This window comes from Mirounga leonina, unplaced genomic scaffold (assembly GCF_011800145.1).
Source record: "Mirounga leonina isolate KUSES-001 unplaced genomic scaffold, KU_Mleo_1.0 Mir_154, whole genome shotgun sequence".
Classification (NCBI taxonomy): Eukaryota; Metazoa; Chordata; class Mammalia; order Carnivora; family Phocidae; genus Mirounga; species Mirounga leonina.
Window position 1 is genome coordinate 63,624,226 of NW_023270389.1, and position 24,629 is coordinate 63,648,854.

The 24,629-nt window shown below is 47.2% G+C and overlaps 1 protein-coding gene across 1 annotated transcript in view; it reads left to right on the forward strand.

The window, feature by feature from the left end:
- Nucleotides 1-24,629, forward strand: part of KIF26B (kinesin family member 26B) — a 438,834-nt gene that overhangs the window by 199,198 nt on the left and 215,007 nt on the right. Inside the window, exon 4 of the mRNA XM_035010982.1 lies at nt 12,921-13,087. Within this exon, the coding sequence (XP_034866873.1) occupies nt 12,921-13,087 (167 nt within the window). The remainder of the gene's footprint in view (nt 1-12,920; nt 13,088-24,629) is intronic.

Consider the following 24,629-nt stretch of genomic DNA (forward strand, 5'->3'; position numbering starts at 1 on the left):
CTTATTACTCCAGCTTGGAACAGATAAGCGACAGTGCAAATAACAGGAGTCAACAGGGAGGAGGGTCAGGTTTCTCAGGGCCAGGGCTCCTGGCCCATGGGTGAGCAAGGTGGAACCAGATGCCTGTTGAGAAGCCCCCAGAAGGCCTGGCCAGCGTGGAGTAGTGTGAGGCTGGTGGGGGTTGCCATTAGCTTTCACATCTGCTATTGAGTGGTTACACTCCCGATTGGTAACCACGGGAGTATTCAAATTTAGTTTCTGAAAAGGTCTGCATAGATGCTTTAGAAAGAACTCCCACATACTGTATTTCAGCTGGAGACTTGCAGAGAAAAAGGGTTCAAGTGGCTTATTGTGGGTCATCTCCCACTCTGGGATTTAAACAAAGCACAAACAGAACAAAGTTCCTTTAAATGGGGTGCCTTCATCTGAGTCCCTCCTGTCTGTGGTTTGGCAGGCTGGCGGGACAGAGAGTGAACCCACGCCTCTCGTTCCCACCACTGCCTTTTCATGTTTGACCCTTGAATGTGGCACATGATCCCCACGGTGGCCTGGAGTGCAGGGAAGTGTTTCTAGAATTTGAAGATGAAGCATCTTTCATAAATCCTGCCTTTTCCTTCCCAATGACTCGTTCATCATTGAAAGTAAGTCTGTAATCTACAGTGAGTGTGATTCCTGAGCCAAAATCCAGGAGACACAATTTGACACATATAAATCTACTGAGGGGGACAATAGCAAGAAATATTGTAAACTGCGTGGGGCTGCGAAATGAAAGACCAAGGATGATCATAATGCGACCCTGGAGACGGTCTTAGAAATCAGCTGAGACCTTGAGCAAGCGTGCAGCACGTTGGGTTCACTCTGGGCTGAGTTCTGTCTGGGACGTTCATGAAATTAGCACTCAGTGATCAGAGGGCTAGAGTGGTTCAGATTCTAGATGGTGGAAGTACATACCCATCCAAAAACTCATGCTTGTTCATCTCTTCCTCTCCGGGGATCTACACTGGAGCCATTCCAGAGAGCAGGCAACTTTGATTGTCCTTAATAGTCTCTCCAGGAGCAAGGAGCTTCCATAACTCCCAGCAGCCCCCTTTAGGGATGGGCTCCTTTTAGGACTGGCCTAATTTGAGGTTCTTTATTCTAGGCATTTCCTCAGTGGACATGTTTGTTGATTCTCAAATGTGCCTTGTGCATTTCATAAGTTGTTTCTTGGCATTCTTTCTCAAAGACAGCGTTTAAGCAGAGTGTGTGTGTGTGTTTGTGTGTGTGTGTATGTGCACGCATGCACGTATACTCACCTATGTGTCTACTTTGGTCTCATCTTAGGCTCTGGGAAGAAAACAATCCACTAAATCTTAGGCTAACTGTAAAACGCATACATGTTGGTTTGCTCTTGCTAATGTTTTATGAACCTGTTGGTGGTTAGCCCCGTAGGAAGTCATGCAGCAGAGTTTCCATACTTACACCAAGAGGGTTCCTCGGAGCAGGAAAGTAGCTCCAAAGTCAAGGTTGATTTCCTACCTTCCTGGAAAGGACCTTCCAGAATGGATATGTTGCTGTCCATGCTAATAAGGGGTACTGCAATTTCCAAGTAGTCTCAATTTGTATTGAAAATTAGAGCTGTGGGCCCCCAGCTTCCTTTTTTTTTTTTTTTTAAGATTTTATTTATTTATTTGAGAGAGCAAGAGAGTGAGAGAGAGAGCGCAAGAGGGGGTAGGGTTAGAGGGAGAAGCAGACTCCCCGCCGAGCAGGGAGCCCGATGTGGGACTCGATCCCGGGACTCCGGGATCATGACCCGAGCCGAAGGCAAGTCGCTTAACCAACTGAGCCACCCAGGCACCCGGGCCCCCAGCTTCTTTCCGAGACGGCCTGTTGGGTCCCACGCTCTGGCCCTGAGAGCCTGGGTCTGGGTGTCTGATCACCCTTCATGCAGAAGCTCTGCAGACTTCAGATTACTTTGTATGAAGGGTGGAGTCACGGTCTGGGGAGTTGAGGAAAGGTGATGAATGGACTCAGTGGAGATGTGGATGGCGTTGCTTTCCCTCAAGAGGTGGTTAAGAGAATAACTCAGTTTGGGGGGAATTGTGGTGAGACTGGTTTGTTAATACAGGTTAGAGTCTTTTAACTCAGGATGGGATGAATAGCTTTTCAAGTGTGCGTGAAAGACAAGAATCCCCAAAGAATGGTTCTGTTTTAAATAGCAGGCTCCAGGGACTCAAGGTTTGTAACAAAAGGGCAGATATGAAAGAGATGAACTCTCAGGGCCAACTCTTTTCAAGAATAAAGCATGCTGGCTGGGATCCCTGAGATGCCGGGGTCCTGCCAATCTTGCTGGCTCTGGTTTGTTAGCTAGGGGAATCCAGCGAGATGCTCTCACAATGAGTTAGTTGGTATTGACTTGGCCGGGCCTGACCCATATTATGGAGTTGCAAAAGTGGAAAGTATAGTCGAGCTTTGGGAAAAGCCATAGCATGTACCGTGGAAGAGAAAACCAACATCTTAATTGAACAGAGGAGAAATTTGAGCCAGAAGCACCTAGTGAAGAAATGAGGACACTGGATGGAATGTTACAGCCGCAGCAGAAAGAACTAGAATATGTCTTTAGTGAGGACGTAATGAGATTGTACAATTCCTCTGGTGTCAATTCACATAGAACATCTTTGTCTCTCTGCTAATTATGTTAAAAGCAAGAGGGTGCCCAGAAAATTATATGAATTTGAAGAAATCTGACAACAGCAAAATGAATCTTGGAGTTCAGTGTTACAACCGATAAGGCCCAGGAGTTTTAAATATCCTGAAATTTGAGAATTTGGGGTTAGGGAAGGGCCAAGGAATATCCAAACATTACTGAACTTCTAAAGCATGCTCCATATTAGCTTTACTAGTGAAATATGCAATGAAAACATGCATACATAAATAAGCATATCTTAATAATCCAAATCTGCTGGATGAACCGATTTAGAAAATTGCCAGATGCAAAGTCTGTCATGAGTCTGGTGACAAGATTAGGCCTGATCAGGATCAATAATGCAAATCATAAGAGACACTGAACTCTAGGAAACAAACTGAGGGTTGCTGGAGGGGTGGTGGGTTGGTGGGGAAGGGATAACTGGGTGATGGGCTTTAAGGATGGCATGGGATGTAATGAGCACTGGGTGTTATATGCAACTGATGAATCACTAAATTCTACCTCTGAAACTAATAAAAAAATAATGAAAGGTAAAAAAAACCATAATCTAGAGATTTCTAGTAAGCGACCCTGACATACTCTTCTCTGAATTCTGGACATGTAGGATGGATACGGAAGTTTAAATTACCAGCTTGTACAGTCAGTGATCCTAAGCCTCAAAGGGAATGGACAGAGGGCTAATTCCAAACCTCTTCACGAGGTTCTTGTAGGTGAGCCCAGAAATGATTCCTACTCGTCCGGTTTTCAATGAGAGGCTTTAAAGTACCGGTTTTGTATCTTCAGCCCATTGTTATTTGAGGAGAAGGACTCTTGAGAGTGTTTTTATTTAATGTGCTTTATGCCAGATCTCTGATTTTGGAAGCAACGTTGCAGAGAGGTTAATTGATTTTGTTAAGGTCCCACAGCCAGCCATTTGGCCAGAACCAAGCCCCTGGCTTCGTGCTAAACCACAGAGACTGACTCTCTCTCACTGTCTGTGTCTCTGTATTTAGGGGATTTTCAGGCATTTGAGAGTGCTGCCATTGTTAGCTTCCGATAGGCACAGGTGAGTACTGAAATTAACCACACATGAGATGTGTGCTTTTGGACACCTCGCCTCCCCAGTCTGGCCCTGGGTCTCTTCCTGTTTGCACATGAGCATTGGCCTAGGATAGATCTAAGGACTTTTCCATCTCTGTTTTAAAGTTTTCGGAAAATTGCTATTTTGTTAGTGTAGGATTTGGCATTTCTGCAGTTGGTAAGCAGAAGATGTCGAGTCAGTTCAAAGCGTGAAGGCCTGTGCGTCACTTTGGAACATCCAGCTGACCCTTTCACAAATCAGTTCCTTGTCCACTGTGGACGGTTTGAGACATGGTGGGGAATGTTTGTTGTTGTCGTCATTGATGTATTTGTATGTCTTTGTGTAAAGGCCATGCAGATGTTAAATTGGGAACGCTCTTTGAAGACAAAATGGGAGTATTTCTAAACGTCCCTGCTTTCTATTTGACTATGACTGTAGAACCACAGAGCATTCAGCTGCATCATCATTTCATTTCGGGCAGTCTCCTGATTTCCCCTAGCTGGGGAGATTAGGGCTAAGAGAGGGGAAGTGACTTGCCCAAAGTCTGCCATGTTGTCATTAATGAACCCAGGCCCAGATTAGCCCTTGACATTCAGTGCAGCGTTTCCTGAGGGCCTGATGCACAACACATCCTTTGCCAGGCACCAGGATGACACTGGCCATTCCATGTGGTCCAGTCTGTCTCTGGTCTGGGCATCTCTCCTCTGTGGCTGTGGTTCTGAGCTGGCCAGGGCAGAGCAGAATCAATCACACAGTCTAGAGCCAGTCCCGGCGCTGCCAGCTAGCTTCCTTGAAGGGGAGAGCCCCTCCCTTGGCTGATTTGAGCCCCGAACATCCCCATGTGCTCACGGCTCCTGGTGGGAGGGCTCCAGCAGATGCAGACCTCACCCCTACCTTGTGCGGGCTCTCACTTCTGCCATCCCTCACATCCTGAGTGGTGCATGTGTGTGCACGTGCACGCGTGTGGGGTGTGTGTGCTTGCCTTTGGTGGGGTCCCAACGTTGTCCCCTCAGTTTTGCCCAGAATGTAAGGTTGCTTTGTGCAGACCCTTAGTGAGTCACTTACAGCCAAGTATTATCTACAGGTCCCTCTTGACTTGTTCTCACAAGAGCTCAAAGAAAATATGAGGAAGTCACAGTGCCTACCAGGAAGGCACATTTTAAATTCCAGGCCATAATGCATGGCTGGTTTCCTTGAAAGCTTTCCAAATATTAGGCAAGATTTAGGTGAGAAGGGGCTGCTTCTGAAAGATGCTTGGTGATGGGTTCTCCAGACAAAACATGGCGTGGAAAATGGGTGGAAAAGGCCATGAGCTGAGCTGAATCAGTTCCAGGTAAACCTAATGTCCAGTCTCTTAATCTTGTTGTGCTTCCCCTTGGAAAGGGGGCTTTGGCCTCTTCACGCCATATTTCTAGGGTCACTGGCCTAACATTCCAGAGAATTCCAGTTCCCCAGAGGTGGCCGGCACATGCTCATACCCAAGCTGGCTGAGACAAACAATGACTGGTTTCCTCTCCTTTTGTCATCTTCTTATGTCTGTGTATTTCTTTTGGCTTTTCTCTTGTTCGTCCCCTTTCTCCTGTTTCTGTTTTTCCTTCATCTCAGTCCCTTTGTCTCTTTGTTCCTTGTTTGCCCCCCGCCTTCCCCGGTCATTTGTCTCGCCACTATCTTGACTCAAGTATATGCTGAAATACCTCAGTTTTATTGCAGAAAGCTTTATGTACTCTATTCATAGTTTTTAAAATCAGGTGAAAAGAAACTTTATCTCTTAAAAAACAAACAAACTCCAGCCAATCCCAACCCAACTAAATTAAGTTCATTTTGTATTTAATGAATATATCAATTGATTTATTTATCAGATGTCACCTGTATTGAGACTCTGTGCTGTGCAGATAATATCGAGTTGGACCAGACCCAGTCCGCCCACAGCTCGCCTCTGGTTGCAGAGAGAGACCGGGAACAGGCAGTTATCACCAGGACAGGTTGGGGGAACACATGGAGAGGGATGGCCTTGATCATTCAGTAGGGAGAAGACTGCCCAGGGCACACTTCCTTGGGGACTGGCTCGTGGTTGAGTTATTTGGGGATGGGAAGCAAAGGTAGCCTTCCCCAGTGGAAATGCAGCCTCTGGGTGATTCCGTACATGACAAGAGGGGTTAGTCCTCTCAGCTCTTGGGAGCTGACCTAGAAGGAGCCTCTGGCTCAACCCTGATGTCAGGGTTGGATTCATTAGAGTGGCGATGTCCTCCTCACTACTTAGTCTGAGTTGGCTTAGTTGTAAATCGAAAGTGAAGTCAGTTACATTAAGATTCAGACCATTTGATTTTATTTCAAGTTGGTCATAAAAATCACAAAATATTGGACGGAACGAGCCTTTTGTGCATATTGAGAAATTATCCAGATGATCCTCTTTATCAGGTTTTTGCTGTGACTCCATTTCCCAAATGGGCAGCCATGGTTGAGGAGCTGTACTTTGTCAGGAGCAAGAGAAACTCAAGGATAGAAACCAAGCCCAGGGGCATTATCTGTCCCAGGGCTTTTCCACGTGGCAGAGTTGAAGCAATTATTTGGTAATAATTGTGCCCACTTCATAGGGTTGTTGTCAGGATTGGATATGGCAACACGTATAGGAAGCTCTTCAAACAGAATCTGGCCCATGGTAGATGCTCCAAAATGGTGACTTGTATGATGATGATGGTGGATAAGGGAGCTTGCTGTCACTCCTCAGAGTTCTGTCAGGCCAGACTCTGTGTATCATCGTCTGTCACCAAATATGTCACCAAAACCACCCCACAAAACATAATTGAGTATTAAGCATTAAAATCATTGTGACCGAGATCTCTGCAAGGTGAAGTAAAATGCACCTGTAGAAATCCTCCAAGCTTGACGGCAAGAGATTTTTTTAGCATTTGTCGTAAGATGTTCCTCAAAGCAATAGCTGAGCCGTGCCTTGAGCTGCACATCTTGGGACTAAGAAATCTAAGGGAAGAGTCCAAGACAGAAATGCATCTGGCCCTTGGCTTCATCTCGCACCCCCATCTTTTTCTGGAACATGTGGGCATCCCTGCCACTTTACCTTTTCGCCACTCAAAGAGTAAGAAAACAGTGGGCAGGGGCCGAGGGGCCAGATTTCAGCCCTGACAATGAAATCATGAAACACAACAGCCTTTTCCATTGGCAGGACCCTGGATGGAGGTGAGGCTATAAATTGAGGGTGAGGAAAAGGCGGCTCTCCTAGGCCCTGGGCAGCGCCAGTGAATGGAATTCTCTCTTGCTAGAGGTCACAGAGTCAAATGCTGTGGATGGATAATTTTATGGCTGCTAATAAAATTTATAGCCAAAGCAAGCTAAGATAATAAGGGTAATCAAACATCCAGCCCTGGGACTCGAGAATCCCATCATGGCCCCTTGGTGCTGGCTGGTGGGAGGTGGGGCTGCACAGCGCAGGGAAGGGCTTATCTGTCTGACTCCAGGCAGAGTCTTCAGAGGTGATTTGCGTCCCTGCGAGCTGGGGATAAACTTTAGGTTAGGTGGCAACAGCCTGTGCTTTGGGGACAGCATGCCAAGAGCCGTAGGAAAATTAACTGTTGTATTGAAATGCCTGCAAGTGAACAGTGAGCCTAGGAAGGGACCAGAAGCAGCCCAGTGTGGGGCCAGCACTGCATTAGGGAAGGAATGTTAGCTGACTGTTCCGTGTGACTGGACAGGCATGAAGCCATGAAGCAAGATACAGGAGGCTGGTGTCTACTCGGGCACTTGTACAGAAATCAGGTGTTTCCACTCAGGCGGGGGCTTCCGGCAGCCCCGTCTTCATCCCAGCTTTCCAAACAGTTGTAGTTGGTTTCTGTTAATGTGGATCAAAGATATTTATTGAGCACCCACTGTTTGCAAAACTATAAAAACATTAAGTGACAGTGTGAACAATAAATAATCATAAAAGAGATGTCCCCAAACAGTGAGATAGCAATCGCCTAAGAGAAAATGCTATTAAGTGTTATTTTCTGGGATTGGGGGGTCATGATGTCGTTAAATGTAAAGACTGAGTAGGATGCGTTTGCAGTCCATGGATGTCTCTATGCAGGAAATGGATACTGTTGGTGTTCCCTGCACCTTGGCAGAGTCAAAGGAGGTGGCTTTCTGGGTCAGTAATGCCATTTAAGATGAAGCCCCCATGCTGTCACATTCTGGGAGCTCTCAGCTGTTCCTGTCTGTGGGAAGTCAAAAGGTCAATGGCTTACAGATTGCAGTTTGCACTGTGGACCCAACCTTGGTTCCTGAGAGCCCAACATCTTTTGTCTTGATTCTGTGGTCAAGATCATAACCACATTTAAGATTTGCTTTTTCTTAAGGGACAAGTGTAGAGTTCCTCCTACTGAGGGATCAGTGCACAAATTTAAATGTGGTCAAAAGAAATGGATCTTGCCTGAGATTAAAATATAGAGAGTAGCTTTATCCATGAGGTGTGTGAAGAGCATCAACCTGGGCCCAGGAATGACACCTGGGATTCTCACACAATGAAGGACCCCATGCATCCTCTCTCTGAAGCCTGGTTCCTTTTATTGCCACCTGGTGTTTAATTTACCACCAGCTGCAGGATGTGATGTGGTGTTTTGAAAGTAACAGATATTGTTACTTTAGTGGTTACTTCAGTGAAGTGGTCCCATGTATCTGAGATGGAGCTAAAAGCAGGTTTTAATCAGAATTAAACAGAACAGGGGGCGCCTGGGTGGCTCAGTCGGTGAAGCGTCCGGCGTCCGACTCTTGGTTTCAGCTCAGGTCATGATGTCAGGGTTGTGAGATCGAGTCCCGTGTCGGGCTCCGTGCTCAGTGGGGAGTCTGCTTCTCTCCCTCCACTCCTCCCCCAGCTTGCTCTCTCTCTCTCTAAATAAATAAATAAATATTTTTAAAAATCCTTTAAAAAAGAATGAAGCAGAACAAGATCCCGTGGTGAAAATCTAGTCTCCCCTCTAAGTTCACGATTAGGACCCTCAGCAAGTGTGTTCAGTCTGTTGCTCCTAGACAGTGATGGTGACACATGTAATTGTGGCAGTGAGTCCTTTCTGCCCGAACTTTAGGTTTTTCAAATGTGTCAGATGGAGAGTTGCAGGTTTGGGGCTGAGTTTTCATGAAGCATCATGTAGTTTTCATGGAGTTGTGAGAAAAAAGTTCATTCTGAGCAATCTGCAAAGCAGAGGTAAACCATATAGTCCTTTAAAAATAAGGCTCCTGGTTCTGAATTATGCAGTAAAGCTAAAGTTTCGGGTGCCCTGCTGTCTTGGGAATTTTCTCCTACAGCAGATTACGGGGAGGCCCGGAGGGGGGGAGTTCAAGGAGGGGGCAGAATAGGAAAAAATGAAATTATAACAAGAACTAAGTCTTCTCATTTCAAGGCCTTAAGAAAAAAGATTTAATTAGATAAACTTAGAGAATAAGTAGGAAATAAGAACAGCTCAGATTTATCCCACAAACATGGTTTAAACATCTCCATGTGCCAGACATCATGTTGATTTCCATGGATCCAGTGGGTGGGCACACCAGCCCTAGACCCACCGTCCTGGGGTTTTGAGAGACAATGATGTATTGTTAAATGCATAATTAGAACGAAAGTAAAGACATTGAAAGAAAAGATTGCACTCCTGTAACAGCATCTATGCAAGGCTGGAAGGAGTCTGGAAGAAAGCTTCTCCGAGGAAGTAATGCTTGAGCTTGGATCTGGACGACAAGGAGAAGCATGCCAGCTAGAGAGTGAAGGCATGTGCAAAGGCCCTGTGACAGGAGGGAAGTGGGTATGTTTGAGGAACTTAAGAAGGTCCAGAACCCCGGAGTGCAGGGAGGGAGGGGGAGATAAATTGGCAGTTACTGTAGTGATTTGTATATTATTTCTGAAAGTTTGTGATCCCTGGAGAGGATACTGGGTATAAATATAGATGAAAACATGAATTTACTGGTGGCAGGACCTACAGGAGCTGGAATCTGGGGGGACACTCTTTTCCAGTTGCAGAACAAGCAGAGCAAAATGAGAGAATGCTCAAAAGAAACTACAAGGTGAGCTCAGCCAGGCTCTTAGGAGGGACAGGGTGTGATGGAAGGCATGGGCTGGCTCCCACCCAAATTATCGTACTGTGTCTGAAAAGGGGGTACTGGGAGGAAAGACCATGTAATCAGGGACCTGGACAATTTCAATTTTATATAGTGCTTGATTTCTTTTAAAAAATGTTTTCTGGGGCACCTGGTTAGCTCAGTCGGTTTAGCATCCGACTCCTGATTTCAGCTCAGGTCGTGATCTCAGGGTCCTAGGATCGAGTCCCACATCAAGGTTCGCACTGAGCGTGGAACCTGCTTGAGAGTCTCTCTCCCTCTGCCCCTCCCCCAATTTGCGCATGTGTTCTCTCTCTCAAAATAAATAAATAAATAAATAAATAAATAATATTTTCTAAGATAAGTAAAATGTTAACATTTGTTGATTATGGTACTGGATCTATCCCTATGTGTTTTATTATTATTTGGTATTTTTCCTATCTGTTTAAAATTTTTTTAATTAGAAGGAAGGGAGGGAGGGAGGAAGAGGGGGAGTAGGAGCAAAGGAGTGGCTACCACTGGCCTAAGAATCAGGGGCCTGTTCTCAGTTTCACATTAGCTTCGGCAAATCACTTCTGTGCTCCTGGGTCCTTACTTAAGAAAAGGAGTTTCAAAGAGGCTGATCTTGGCAGGCCCTTCTAGCTGTAAGACATTCTGTGTTTCTGGTTTCTAAGAACAATCAATTATTGAATCATTCTACTTACAGGTTTGGGAATTGAGTGTCCCATGTCCACAAATCCTCACTTTCTTTTAAAAGTAAGAGATCCAATCTAGCTTAGCTCTCTTGAAGGAGGCCAGTACATTGAAGTTCACTTGCTGAGGGACATTTCCAAAAGCCAGGAGCCCACAGGATGCTTGCGTTCTTCCCGGGCCAGACTTGGGAATCTGGAATCACCTAGAAACCTGCGCCTCTCGCCACTCACCACCCACATCCGAGTGGTTTCTCTGCGGGTTTGCTGGGTACCTGCAAGGGCCGATCATACACAGTGAGACAGAATCCCATTCCTGTCCTTCCAAACTTCAGATGAGAAATACAGAAATGAGCAGGAAACTCCACAGACAGATCAGATGACAGCCATGTTCATGAGCCCATGGACGTCCGTGGTGACAAATGAAGCAATGCATTCAGCCACTGCTATACTGACTTTCTTCAGATGTCTTTGTGTGCTGAAACCAGTTTGTGGGGGCACCTGGGTGGCTCAGTCAGTGAAGCGTCTGCCTTCGGCTCAGGTCATGATCTCAGGGTCCTGGGATTGAGTCCCCTCATCGGGCTCCCTGCTCAACGGAGAGTCTGCTTCTCCCTCTGCCTCTGCCGGTCCCCCTGCTTGTGTGCTCACTAGCACTCTCTCAAATAGACAATAAAATCTTTAAAAATAACTAAAACCAGTTTATGTATGGTAGATTGTAGCTACTTGATGAAAAAATGATGGTGCTGTGATAGTGGGGGTGTTTGTGGACATTGCTGGGAGAGTTGGCATCCTGGAACACAGGGGCATCCTAAGTGCTGCTTAGCGGTGTCATCGGTGTGCACGACGTCGTCCCTCCGGGAGAGTGGCAGCTGGTCGAGGGGAGCCCTCACCCCACAGACAGCAGCGGAAGCCGGAGGAGAGGTGATGCAGGCCCCCTGCCTGGGCAGCAGCTCTTGCTGAGCGCATGGAATGTTCCCCAGGCCCTGGGCTCGTTTTGCTGCCTACTCCTCTCTCATGTGGGTCAGGTTTCCTTACAACCCGTCAAGTGAGTGAGAATAAAAAAGTATGTGTTGGCAAAATTTCAGCTGAAAATGCCAAAGCTTTCCAAGTAAGGGCATGAATTTAAGCAAAGTTTCAAGTCAATGGAGCTCAGAGTAATGGTTATGCCACTAATAATGAAAAGTACAAATATTTTTATGTTCAAAGGTTAACAAATGGGACTCTTTCACTGGCCTGCTAGCCTGCTCAGTTACAAAGTAGAAACTGTTCCTGATCTTTGCTTTATTGCACTTGTATTTTGTAGGCAATTAGGAACATTTTCCATTCAGCATTTAAGAGGTTTGAGCTGGCTGCTGGCTCTTTTTTAAACTAAAGCTTCCTTCCTTCCTTTCTCTTTTCTTTCTTTCTTGCTTGCTTGCTTGCTTTCTTGCTTTCTTTCTTGCTTTCTCTTTCTTTCTCTTTCTTCCTCCCCCTCCTCCCCCTCCCCTTCTCCTTCTTCTTCTTCTTGTTAAACTAACATTTTCCCCTTTTGTAAGTGGTCTAAAGTTTTAAAGTAACAGTCTTTCCAAATAGCACACTTAGACTTTACCTGCATAATTATTATATTTGTCATGGAATTAGCACTTCTCAAAAGTGTATTTCTACATGAGATTTTCATTTTGCTCAGACGTGTGCTTCTTCCTAGCACATCATGTGGATTTAGGTAAAACGGCCCCAGCCCGTCCACTGGAACCTCCGTTACAAAGGCAATCATTGCAAACAAAACAGAAGCCATGTATCTTAAAGAATGAGTAGGAAAATCAAGTCTGTTGAAATGATCTAAATCCTCCCAAAAAAGACCCCTTGGTAATCCACAGTGGCTGTATTTGTTTCTACAAGCTTCTCTTAGTCATTTGCGGACTGCTTACAGCAAACAACAACAACAAATAGTGTTTTCTTTAATTCCTCACATTCTCCATTAGCAGGTTCGCTTCTCCTTTAATAAATGATACCTTGGCCCCTCTTGTGTGTCAGCGTTTGGGGCCAGTCCTGGTAAGAAAGCTACCCTGGTTGATACTTCTGCTCAGGTCTTGGGCTGCAAACTGTGGATAATGGTTCATGCTTCCCTCTCCAAATGGACAGGAGACACTGGCTTAATTGAAACAGTGTCAGGGGGGTAATTTTATTCCATTATTTTTAATGAAAATGAGGAGGTCTCCAGGCTAAAACGCTGGAAAATAGCCTCTGAGAAGCCCAAATCACCCCCAGCATGCATGCAGCGTGTCCCTGGCCCCCCCGCCCCCGGGCACCCCCGCTCGCCCCACCCCATGCTGGGGGCCCCTCCCCCCAACAGAGTGATGCCGTCAGCCGTGTGCGGGAAGGGCAGTGAGCCACAGGTAACAAGCTCAGTGTCCATTTTCCTTGTCAGATCTCCCAGCTGATGACAGAGACAGGCCGGGAGGGGCTGACCGAGGCGGCGCTGAATCACTACAACGTGGACAAGCCTTCGGCCTGTGGCATCCCAGCCTCCCAGGGCTCCTGCGTGGCCAACGAGACTTCGCCAGGCCCCTCGGTGGCCGCTTCCTTCTTTGCCAGGTAAGAGAAGCATCCGGAGCTCACTTCTTTTGGGCCGGTCCATCTGCTTAGCCCCTCGCGGGGCCGGGTTAGCTAAACCACTAGCAAGAGTCTGGGGCCGCACTTGGACTTCACGCTTCAAGACGGGGTTCCTCAACCTCAGACTGCTGATAGCTGGGTCCAGACGACTCTGCCGTGGGGGGGCTTGTGCCCTAGAGGATGCTCAGCGGTGTCCTTGGCCTCTCCCCTCTGGACTCCCATCGCATCCGCGCCCCTTGCTGAGGCCTCCAGACCTCCACGTGTGTCCCAGCTTGAGAGCTCTAAGAATACGAGGCTCTCACGATGTCCTCCTGGGACGAGGACTTTGGTGGGCCCGGCCCCGCGGCTGGTGTTCCCAGATTGACTTTCTCATCACAGAAAATGAACTGCTTAAAAATGAGCGAGGAAAGAGTTGGCAGGGTTTTTTTCCCCCCGTTCTGGACAGACGGGCTGGATAGTTACCATATATTATCCAGCTAATCTTAGGGCCTTTAAAAACACGAGAAACCCAAACGAAAGGTATTTCAACAATGTTTTCTGCCTAATTTTAACTGTGTGGCCGAGACAGGGCAGGAGACAAAGGACAGCTGAGCAGAAGGCACTTTGGGGATCATCTAATTCAGTCTCCTTCTTTTATGAAGGAGCAGACTGAGGACCAAGAAAGTTAAACTATGAGTTAATTTATAGCAAAGCCAGAAATAGAAACCAAATTCCTCAGCTTTATTTTCCCCCCCTCTGTGACTCATTCTTTATTTGATCCCCAGAACTTAACTTTAGAAAACTTTTTCTACCTAAGAGGTGCATGTTCCTGGGTAAGCAGGATATAGAATAAATAGCACCAGATCTGAAACTGGAGGAGCCCTGAGGTCTGCCTCGATGTCCTCATCTATAAAACGAGGACAACACTCCTCATCTAAATTGCTCTGAAGATTAAGACTGACAATTGTAAGTGATGAAGTACTGTACAAAAGGCGATTCGAGATGGACTTTGTATGTCAGGAAGAAGGAATATTACATGGTTTCTCTTGTTATCCTCATGAGCGGTGCCATCCAAACACAACTATGAGGACGGGGCTCTGAATAGGAAGGAGTCAGGTCAGAGGGAGAACAGAGGCCAGTGCCCTGGATTAGTAACATCCACAGTGAAGACGGCACAGAGGCTTGTTGGAAAACTGGCTCTGAGGGTCTCATTGTGCCTTGGTGCCATGTTTATTGTCCTGTGAAGAGTTGGGCCAACCTGGGTGGATGGGAAGTAATAGGAAATGTGGTCGTCTCTGCTTATCCACTGGACATATGCTCCAAGACCCCCAGGGGGTGCCTGAAACCGAGGACAGAGCTGAACCCTGTATGTACCGTGTTTTCCCCTATACCGACATGCCCGTGTTAAAGTTCAATTAACAGCTGAGACACAGTAAGAGGTGAACTGCAGCGACTAATAATAAAATACAAGTTATCACAATATATTGCATTAAAGTTAGGTGAACATGGTTTCTCTCTTTCTCTCAAAATAGCTTATTGTCCTGTCCTCCCCCTTCTTGTCATGGTATGAGATGATAAAATGCCTATGCAGCAAGATGACGTGAGGTGGATGACACCAGAGTTATGGCCTGGCGTTAGGCTACGATTCACCTCTGACGCTGGGTCAGGAGGAGGAGCATCTGCTTTCCACAGGCGGTTGACCGCAGGGAGCTGAAATCAGGGAAAAACAAACCGCGGATAAGGGGTCTACAGTATGTGTGCACTGGCCACCTGCCAGTGGGCGCTATTGTATTAGTTCTGTCTGTACATGAGTTCCTGTGGGACACTGAGCAAACCAACTGGGAGGCCAAGTCCGTGCCATTCAGGGAGGGAATGAAGAGGTGGAACAGAATATGGGGAAATGCCACAAGCACAGAAGATCCCAGGACTTAGGTGGGTTGTGAGAGCGTGTCCGCAGGAGGGTGAAGAACATGCTGAGGAAGTGGGAAGCCACGTCATGGCAGGGTTAGTCCAGAGAAGATGGCCCTCATCTGTCTTGCTATTGTGTAAACAAGGAATTTGGTTGGTTCTATAAGACACCCAAGTATGTGGGCAAAGGCTGAATAAAACCTGATGATAGAGCTCAGCTCAGATTCCATCCAGCTCAGCTCTCCCAGCTCAGAAAGAAGGAAAATTTGCCCCTAGCTCAGACCGCCCCGGGAGAGAGTGAGGTCCCCATCCCTGAGGGAGCTCAAGCTTACAACGGGTGACCGCCTGGGCTTGATGCTTCAGAGAACATTTACTGCCCAGATGGGGCTTGACCTCCAGTGCACCTTCCTGACCGGAAATACTTTGAATGTGAGAAGCCTCAGCTCAGATTCCATCCAGAGACTTTTCTAGATCAGCTACCCACAGAAAACCCCAGAAGCAGGATTGGAAGCAGAAGGAGCTCAGAGGCTCCCGATGGTCAGTGTTTAGGGAGAACAAGTGTTTCCTGCTACCAGGAAACCAGCAGTGTTTTAGAGCAGGGGCAGCGTGTGGACTCGAGGCAGGCTGGGAAGGCCCGCATGCCGGATGTTCGGTGAGCTTGAGGCCTGCTTTCAGTTAATCAGAGGACCATTTCCAAACAAGCCAGCACACACCAGGGTAAGGAATGGCAAATGACAGGCAAGGGCAGCCTGCCCTGAGACTTGCTTGCACGGCCAGGGTCGGAATGGAGACAGCGGGGTGAGCCCAGAGTGGACGGGCTGCAGAAGTCAGTTGTGGGGGAGGGGCCGCACATGATGTTGGCGATAAACCAAGACTGGACGGAGTTCAGATGGCAGGGGCTTGTGGTGTGAGCTTTCAAAGGGCTGAAAAGGATCCATAGGGCTGCCTGAATCCTTATTATTACTTTCTTTGTGGTGAATGCTGGTAGCACTTGGAGCTTAATGGTTTAAGGCATTCAAAGCAGTGGTTTGTGTATAAAGGGTTTACAGTGTATAGCGGGGGGAGAAAGTACCATGTGATGTTTTATGCACACTCGCACGCACACATTCCCTTTCACACCCTTTGCCCTGTTTGCCCTGCCACTCTCGCCCACCAGAGCTGGGCTTTCACACCTCCCAAGGAGGGAAGCAGTGTAGTAACAGCCTCCGTCACTGATGGGAACCTAGAGCAGAAGACTGAGTGACTCGCTCAGGGTCCAGAATGTTAAGAGTAGGAACCAGGGATGTATCTCACCTCTGTGGATCCCCAAAGGTCCACGCAGTAGTCAAAACCAGCCCAGCTTATGTTGTCAGGCTGTCGATGGAGTTCAGGGTCAGGGGCTTTCTGCTTCGGATCAGGGAAAGCTGCATAAGGTGTTGATGGTACAGGTGGCCTCTGGTAGGGGAGAAATCTGGATCTGTCGCTGGTGCCCAAATTGGAAATGCTCTAGAGGTTGTGGTTTCCTTTGGAAGCATGGGAATGTCTTTCTGCATGGGGACTTGGGGGCAGAGTTCACTCCTATGCCTCAAACCTATGCTCATCACTTTGCAAGTCCTTCTGCGAGACTGTGTGATAGAGCTGAGTCTGCAGGGTTCTGGAACCCTCCTTGCAGCTCTAAGTGGCCGGGGTGGCCTGCTCTCACGAGGCTGTGCTGGACATCATTTCGTCATTTTATGGGGGAGGGGTGCCATTTGCCACGTTTGTGGCCAGCGTGGCTGACATTTCCTGGACAGTCAGTTCGCATCACTCACTGTACTGAGCTCCTAATGGGCAAAATCTCCCTTAGTCCTCTGACAAGCCCTGGGAGGCAGATCCTATCATTTCCCTGTTGGATGGATAAAGAAAGAAGCGTCCTGAGGTTGAGTCACTGAACCAAGGCTGCGCAGCCAGGAAGTGGCAGAGCGGGGAGCCCACCCTCATTCCTGTCACACGTGCGTGAGCCCTTGTTGCCCTCGGTGAGAAACAGGCATGATAAGACACATCAGTGTTTTCTTCACCATCATCATGAACTGATGATCATTGTTTAGGAAACAACATTTGCAATAAGTGGGAGCTCTCATTTGTTTGAGGAGACGAGTAGAACAACAGACCCCAGTTTGCCGAGGGTTGTAGACCTCCACTCTTGGCAACATCAGGCTTTCCTTGTAAATGTTTGCTTTCTATGGGGAAAGGTGAGATGGACGTGACAGCGTTTCAGATACAACATCTGAAAAATTAAGAATTCCAGTTCTGAATAAGCCATGGTACCTTTGTGGCCAGAGCTACTCCGTGTGTGGTCTGTGGGGCTGCGAGGCACACACCGTTCCTGGTCTGGGACAAGCATGGAGGTGGACAGGAAGCATTTAGGAACTTCTGGAAGGCAGTGAACAGTAATTTTATGGCTGTTGGATCTAGGAGCACAGAAGTGGAGCTTGTCTGTGTTTTCAAACCCTTTGGTGTGTGTCCGTTAGCTCCCTGTTGGGTCTATCCCATGTGTTAGTGCTTCTCCCTTCCTCCCTCTCTCTCCCTCTGGTTTTCCAGTAACAGGGTTGTTTTGTACTTACTGATTTTCTTCTTGAATATTCTGACCTGTACACAACGTGTTGCTGTTGGTTAAAAATACTGCTGTCCTGGGGTTGGCATCTTCTGGGTAAATGTTGGTGTTCTCAATATCAGGGTGCCCTCAGATACATTTTGTGGGGTCCATTTGCTCTGCTCTCTTTCTCGCTTGCCTTGTTCCTCATTTCCTTCCACCAGCTCCCCCAACCCCTTGCCTTTGGCCCGATCGCCTTCTTTCCTGAGGGATGTTATTATACTTCTGTCCATCTTGACCTGTCGTGGGGTTTCTTCCATCCGCGAGTTTAGACCCCTCGTCTCATTACCCAGCTGCTTTCTCCAAGTCCTAGAGCATGTCACTGACTCTTCATGACCGATTGGCCCAGTTTCCCCCTTCAGGCATTCAAACCAAGACCCGCTCGGGCCCTGGGGCCAGGGGCCAAGCCGAGTGGTGGGAGGTGTGTCCCGGCTCCGAGATCCTGCTTTGGGACTGGGCGGCTCCACCCATCACGCCCCTTGGGGCACCTCCTCTTTGTGCCGGGCCCATGTGCATGCTATGTGTGCACAGCTATTATTCATACAGGGACGGCCGTGTCTAAAAGCCCCTGCATGTTCTTGCTGACAGCCGATTCAAACAGTGCCTTGTTGCTCTGGTTAGAGCACGCACTTAACACATAATCTTACACAGTGAAGCCTTTCTTCGTCCCTGGACGTGTGAGCACAGAACAGTGGTCCTTGGTTCCACACTAGGAGTTTATGAAGTCAAAGAAGGATGAGAAGGAGCCATGAAACTGCTCATGGTCCTCTTGTTCTCCCATCAGATACGGTTCCCCTGAGGGACGCGCATATCTTCCCATGATCAACACATCAGCAATTAGCACCAGAGAAGAACTATTGCAAACAGCCCGGTTAGTCTCGGGTGATGCAGGCAGAGGAAGAGAGAGCCGGATGCACAGGATCCGACTCTTCCTTGATAACTCACTGCAGAGCTTCCGCCTCGGTTCTGCAGACAGAAGTAAATTTCCATGTTAGTGTCTATTGTAATAGGACGGCACCTACAGAAGAAGAAGAGCTCCTGAGAGCCCACCTCATGGAACTTGTCAGCATGATTATGCTTTTCCTGTTTCTAGCTTTCGGTGAAGCCTGTCATCCCTGGGCTTAACCTCCTTGCCAGAATCTCATTCTGACCCCATGTCTGTTCCTTTCCCCTCCCCCCCGCAAAACTCCTCTGTCGCCCACTCCGGCTCCCTGCTGACTTAGTCCGTGGCCCCCAGGGAAGCGGGGCTTCCACCGACTTCCTGTGGGACATTCGTGGTCAGGGTCAGCATGCAAAATTGTGCCGTCTGCTCACGAGACGAGAGCAACAGTTGGAGGGGCAAGTGGGGCTTCAGTGCAGCAAGCGCTCTGCTGGGGGAGCTGGTGTGATTCCCCCGGGCTCCCTCTATCCAAGAGGTCCTCCGTGAATCAGCTGCCCGAGGTACAGTGTGGGTGTGTCTACGCCAGCTGCTCCTGTCCCCTTCCCCCCTGGTGGCTCAGCAGGGCCGGGGCAGCAGTTTAGAAGACAAATCCCCACCCTCTGAGCTTCTTGTTTATTTATTCCTGGCAGGTCAACCTCCCTTTTCTTAGAAAAGACTCTGTGGACTTCTCGGAAAAGAGGGGGCTCTGGCTTATGTATATGGATGAAGCAAATTTGTAGGAATCGTACCTGCGTGAATAGGGTTCTGCTTGAACACACATCAGTTGCCGTATGAAAGGCAAACACTAAGAAGGAGCAAATGGATATTGAGTGCCATCAGGTTTCAGGGGGTCAGAGCTTCAGGTGTTCACTGCATGAAGAAGTAAATTCTTGATCACTTATGAGAGACAGTGAACACACTGAGGGAAAATTCAATATCTACACTATTATCCTTTGTGTTCAAAGAAAAAAAAATTCTAGATGCTTGAGATAGATAACCTGAACATCTGGCACCAACCTCAGCAACCTCCAGAACTATTCTGTTTTGGGGTGTGCAGACCATTACAGAAATGGCATTCATGGCTTGGCCCACCCCATTCGGAGCTGGTGATCTAGGCTGAAGAAAATGACCAGTGTTGGCAGCCCCTTCCCATCTCCCGCTGCGGGGAATGTGTAAAATCGGGCAGTTTCTGATTAAACAGGGCTTTTGTCTTACTGATGGTCCATTGGGGTGTTGGCAATCAGCTCCCCACATCTGGGAATCATTTGCACAGCTTTGCCTCAGCTAAAAACCCAATTCATGCCTTGGTGGGGCTGGTTGAAGGCAAAGTAAATGCCGCGAGCCTGAGGGATCCCAGTGATTCTTGTCAAGCATTCTCAGGGTTAGACATTCTGGTTCTTTCTGCACATTTTTGAATATCTTTTTTTTTGACCAGCGTTGGGGGGAGGGAAGAAGGGTATGGGAAAAAGAGAAAGAGGAAGTAGTCTGGGGTCGGATCCACAGCCTGCCACGGACATTCTGGACCGGACTGGATCTGGACTTGAGGCAAGTAACTTAGCCTCTGTAGGCATGTTCCTTCTGTTCCATGGCGGCTGGTCATCCCATCTATTTCACACGGTTGTGGAAACGTCATCAAAATCCTGCAGATGATGTTAAGATGGCACATGCTAGGAAGAGGATAGAAGTCTGCGCTCCCTGGGAAGCCCAGTGCATTCTCAGTGTTCCCTCTGGAGTGGATGACTTTTGTCATGCCCACCTTCACACTTATGTGCCACTTTTTCACTAGCCTCGGCTAGTGACCAGGAAACAGATTTTAAAAGCATACGCTAATGAAATCTTGTCCTCTCTCCATCCATCCGTCCTCTGCTCTTGCGGAAATGACTCCATGCAATCTCATCCTCCCCTGTTAGACCGTGGGAGTGTTAAGAAAGAAACAGACTGTTTCCCCTTTTGCTTCCATTCTACTTGACGTTTTTATTCATTTTCACCATCAGCTTTGCAGCCAAATTCCAGCTGTCTGTACCTGAGTCCTCCCTGAGCTGTAGGATCATAGAATTCTTCATCACTCCTGCCTTCCCTTTCCTCCCACTGTTTTCTTTTTTACCATAGGGGTTTTTCTAGGGCTATAAAACTAAAAGATGAAACCCCCTCAAGAGAGTTAGAAGTGTGTAGTCACTAACTGGGCCCTCCTCGGATGCAGCTCCCGGAGGTCAGCCTCGCCTTGTGGCTCAGTGGTGTTTCCAATCACCAATGGCGCCTGGTTCCTCAGAGGTGAACTGTGCTCTTCAGCCCCGTGTGAGCAGTGTTTGTCTCTGAGGTGTGATGCCCGGTCTTCACAATTGCTGCAGATGTCCTCGGTGGTCACTAGACCAGAGTGATAGTTCTCATACTTACTCATTTAAGAATAACGATAGCCAACATTTATGGAATGTTTCCTATGTGCCACATGCAATTCTGAGTTCTTGACACAAATTTAAACTTCAGAAGTCCCCATGAGTTGGCCCTCTTCTTAGCCCATGGCTTAGATATGGAAACTAAAGCACAGATTGATGAAGTAGCTTGACTGACATTATGCAGCTAGCCGATGAGTAGGTCCTTGAGCCCAGCTGTGTGATCTCAGAGCCCATGAACTAGAACATAAGCTCCGTAAGGGTAGGGACGTTTGTATCTTTGTTCTTGGCTGAAGCCCTAGTGCCGCAAAAAGCACTCCAGAAATGTTTGTTGGATGAATAAACAAACACTCTTAGCCACTATGCTCTCCTGCCTCCAAAGTCAAGATGGGTTGTGGTGGGTGGGCAATCACGAAGCCTCCGCACAAGCATCGTAAGTAACACCAAAGAAGAGAATGGATGCAAAGCACAGCACAGAAGCTACAGAGAAAAACATTTTGGCCAACTACTTTCTACTTCTCTAATTTTGTTTGTTACCAAAATACTGCTTCCTGTCTCACTCAGAGTCAAGGCTGAAGGTTTTTCCGTTACTTGCCATCTGCTTTTCCCCAAATTTCTGCTCAGCTCGGCCCTCCCTTTATTCAGATCTTTGTGCAAATGCCTTCCCTAACCTATTTATTAGTTTTTATTTTTTTAAAGATTTATTTATTTATTTTAGAGAGAGAGAGAGTGTGCATGCACGAGTGGTGGGAGGGGCAGAGGGAGAGAGAATCTCATGCAGACTCCACACTGAGTGCAGAATCTGATGTGGGGCTCAGTCTCAAGACGTCAGATCATGACTTGAACCAGAATCAAGAGTCAGAGGCTTAACTGACTGAGCCACACAGGTGCCCCCCCGACCTCCCTATTTAGAAGTACAACCATCCTGTCTCTACATCCCTCCTCCCATGCAATACCTACCGTCTTCAATATTAGTGGAAGGAAGGAAGGAAGGAAGCTCAGACTAAAAGCGAGATGGGCAGCTAAGTCCCCAGGTTTTCCTCCACTGAAGTTCTTTGAAAATTTCACATCTTTTCCCATTCAGTTCAAACCCCATGCTCAGGAATTAAATTATTGCTTTAGTTTTAGGACGTTCTGGGGAGATAGCATCATAACAAAGCATGAAGAAGGCATCACTGGGAAATCGAGATTCTTACAAAAGCCCTGAGCACCTAGTAGTCTTTTCAAGAGGAAGATTTGCAAGAGCGGGGTATGTGGCTTGGGACAAACAAAGAGTTAAAACAGAGAAAAGAGTCAGGACTAGCACAATGCAGTAGGGCTCTCCATCTTTTGTTCTGTCTCATTGCAAATCTGTCTTTTCCTCCCTTGAATAAACCTCTTTGCTTTCTGTCCCCTGCTTTGATTTATTATTTTAATTCTATAGCTGTCCTAGTGAAGTATGTAAAGCATTTGGGGATAAAATCATGTGGAAGACATTCTAGAAACTAAAGATGTATTATATTATGTAGTATCGGGTAGAGGTTCTGCGTATGGCTGATGAATCATGTTGTTGATGAAAACACAAATCTGTCCATGGCGTTGTCTATCCACTAAATAAGAAATTGGCTCCTCATCGAGGGGATGGGGAGCAGGACTTTAAGGGATACTGTTATAATAATTTGCTGAGAAACAGGTTGAACTGAAGCATAAAGAGACCAATGGAAGTCTCTGCTTTTTACACTGAGGATGTCCCTGAAGGTGGGATTCTTCTTTTCTTGCCTCTAAAGTGGAAATAATGAATTTTTCCTTTTCTCCTGTCTGATTACCAAGGTGTAAATCTCATGAGAACAGTAACTGTGTCAGATCTCCCCCTGCACTTTGCACCGTGCCTTGTATACAGTAGGAGCTCAGTAAGTGAATGTTGAAACAGGGAGCCAGCCGTGCTTGAAAACTCGGGCCTGTCCTGCTTCTCAAAAGAGTAAAGATGCTTAAAGAAACTAAAACTTAAAACGAACTATGGGACTATACTTGAAGATTGCCAAATTTATTACGTTGTCTCAGATTTCTCATCATTCCAAGTACTGGCATTATGAAACATCATGATGGCTAAGTAATAAAACAGAATATTTTTCATTATTGATTTCCACACAGGTAGATTCTGCACACACGATTTCTGACCATCATCTTTTCATTTAGCTTATGCGAAAGTGAATTTAGCATCACACTCTAATTAGACGCTTTTCCTGGCACCTGGCATGTATGTTCGTGAGGTACTCTGAAATTCAGGAAATCTAATTTCATGAGTCTAGAAATAATGGCCTGTGTCATTTTCTTGGCACCCTCCAAAACCAAAGCCTTAAGAGTCCATACTTTGTCCTTTTAAACTCCAGCAAAGGGGGAAAAGGGCCTTGGCCATGACAAAGAAAGAGAAATTTCCTGGCACCTATCATGAAAAGGGTGTAATCAGCACCAAGCAGGCCACTTTGAATAAAAAAAAAAAAAAGAACAAATATATACCATCACTCAAAATTTATTTCTAGTCCTTCAGGTGCTTCAGAAAATAAATGTAGTTCATTTTTCTCCAATGAATTTTCATTTATTATCGTATCTGTCTCCTTGGCACTCAATTTAAAGCAGCAAGGTGGCCTTTGTGGAGAAAGTGGACTTTCAGAAACCTGGTTCTGAAATTTTAGTGACACTTTCTAGGGAATAAAAAATACTCAAGTCTTAAGTCCCCGTACATGCTCTCACCACCTGCAAGTATTTAAAAATCAAAATAAGACCTTGTTCCCACCCTTGAGGAGCTCCAGGGGTCAGGGTAAAATTGAGAGAGAGAGGGGCACCTGGGTGGCGCAGTCGGTTAAGCATTTGACTCTTGTCTTGGTTTCAGCTCAGGTCGTGATCTCAGGGTCTGCGCACAGGGTGGAGTCTGTTTGAGATTCTCCTTTTCCCTCTGCCCCTCCTGCTAGTGCTTTCTCTCTCTAAGATAAATAAATAGATCTTTTTTAATTGAGAGAGATAGCAGAAGAAGGCCAAGGATTACCAACCAGTGTGTCATAAAGTCCGACACTGGCTGGGGTCTGGCTGTCAAGAGCCTCCTCTCCTGGGCCTGTAGTCCCTCACATGTCACTGTCTCCAGGCACCCCCAGGAATTCATGAGATGAACATAACTGGCGGCAGCCAGTCCTGTTGGCCTCAACCCCCTGTGCCCCGCACACGTCATTCTCTGAACAAAATCTTGTAGCTCCCAAGGTCTAGCCCTTGTGACACTGCCCAAGGGTTTTCTCTGCTGGAGCCCACTGCGTTTGAGCATGGGGCTGGCCAGAGCACCAGGGAGGCAGTCCTCTTGGGAATAGCTCCCAAATAAGACTGACAAGAGTTGGGGGTAAATGCCCCAGCTCCCTTGCCCCTTGTCTGGGACATGCTGAGGCATGGTCCACCCTGACCCTAGGTGGACCTAGGGTCCAGATTCCTAAGTAGGACTGAGCCCCAGCTGCCTATATCAGCAGCCTGCTTGATAATGTATCCTCTGGTGGTTTCCTTCCCTTCCTGTCTCTCACACCCACTCTCCTACTGCTGCTTCCTGGTATCACCTGCCAGTCAAACCTTCTAGCACTCTCATCCTCATCCAGGGATGCTTCTAAGAAGACCCAGCATAAGATATTGGCAGTATATCCTCATTCACTCATCATCCATCCATCCACACATTCACTCATCCATCCATTCACTCATCCATCC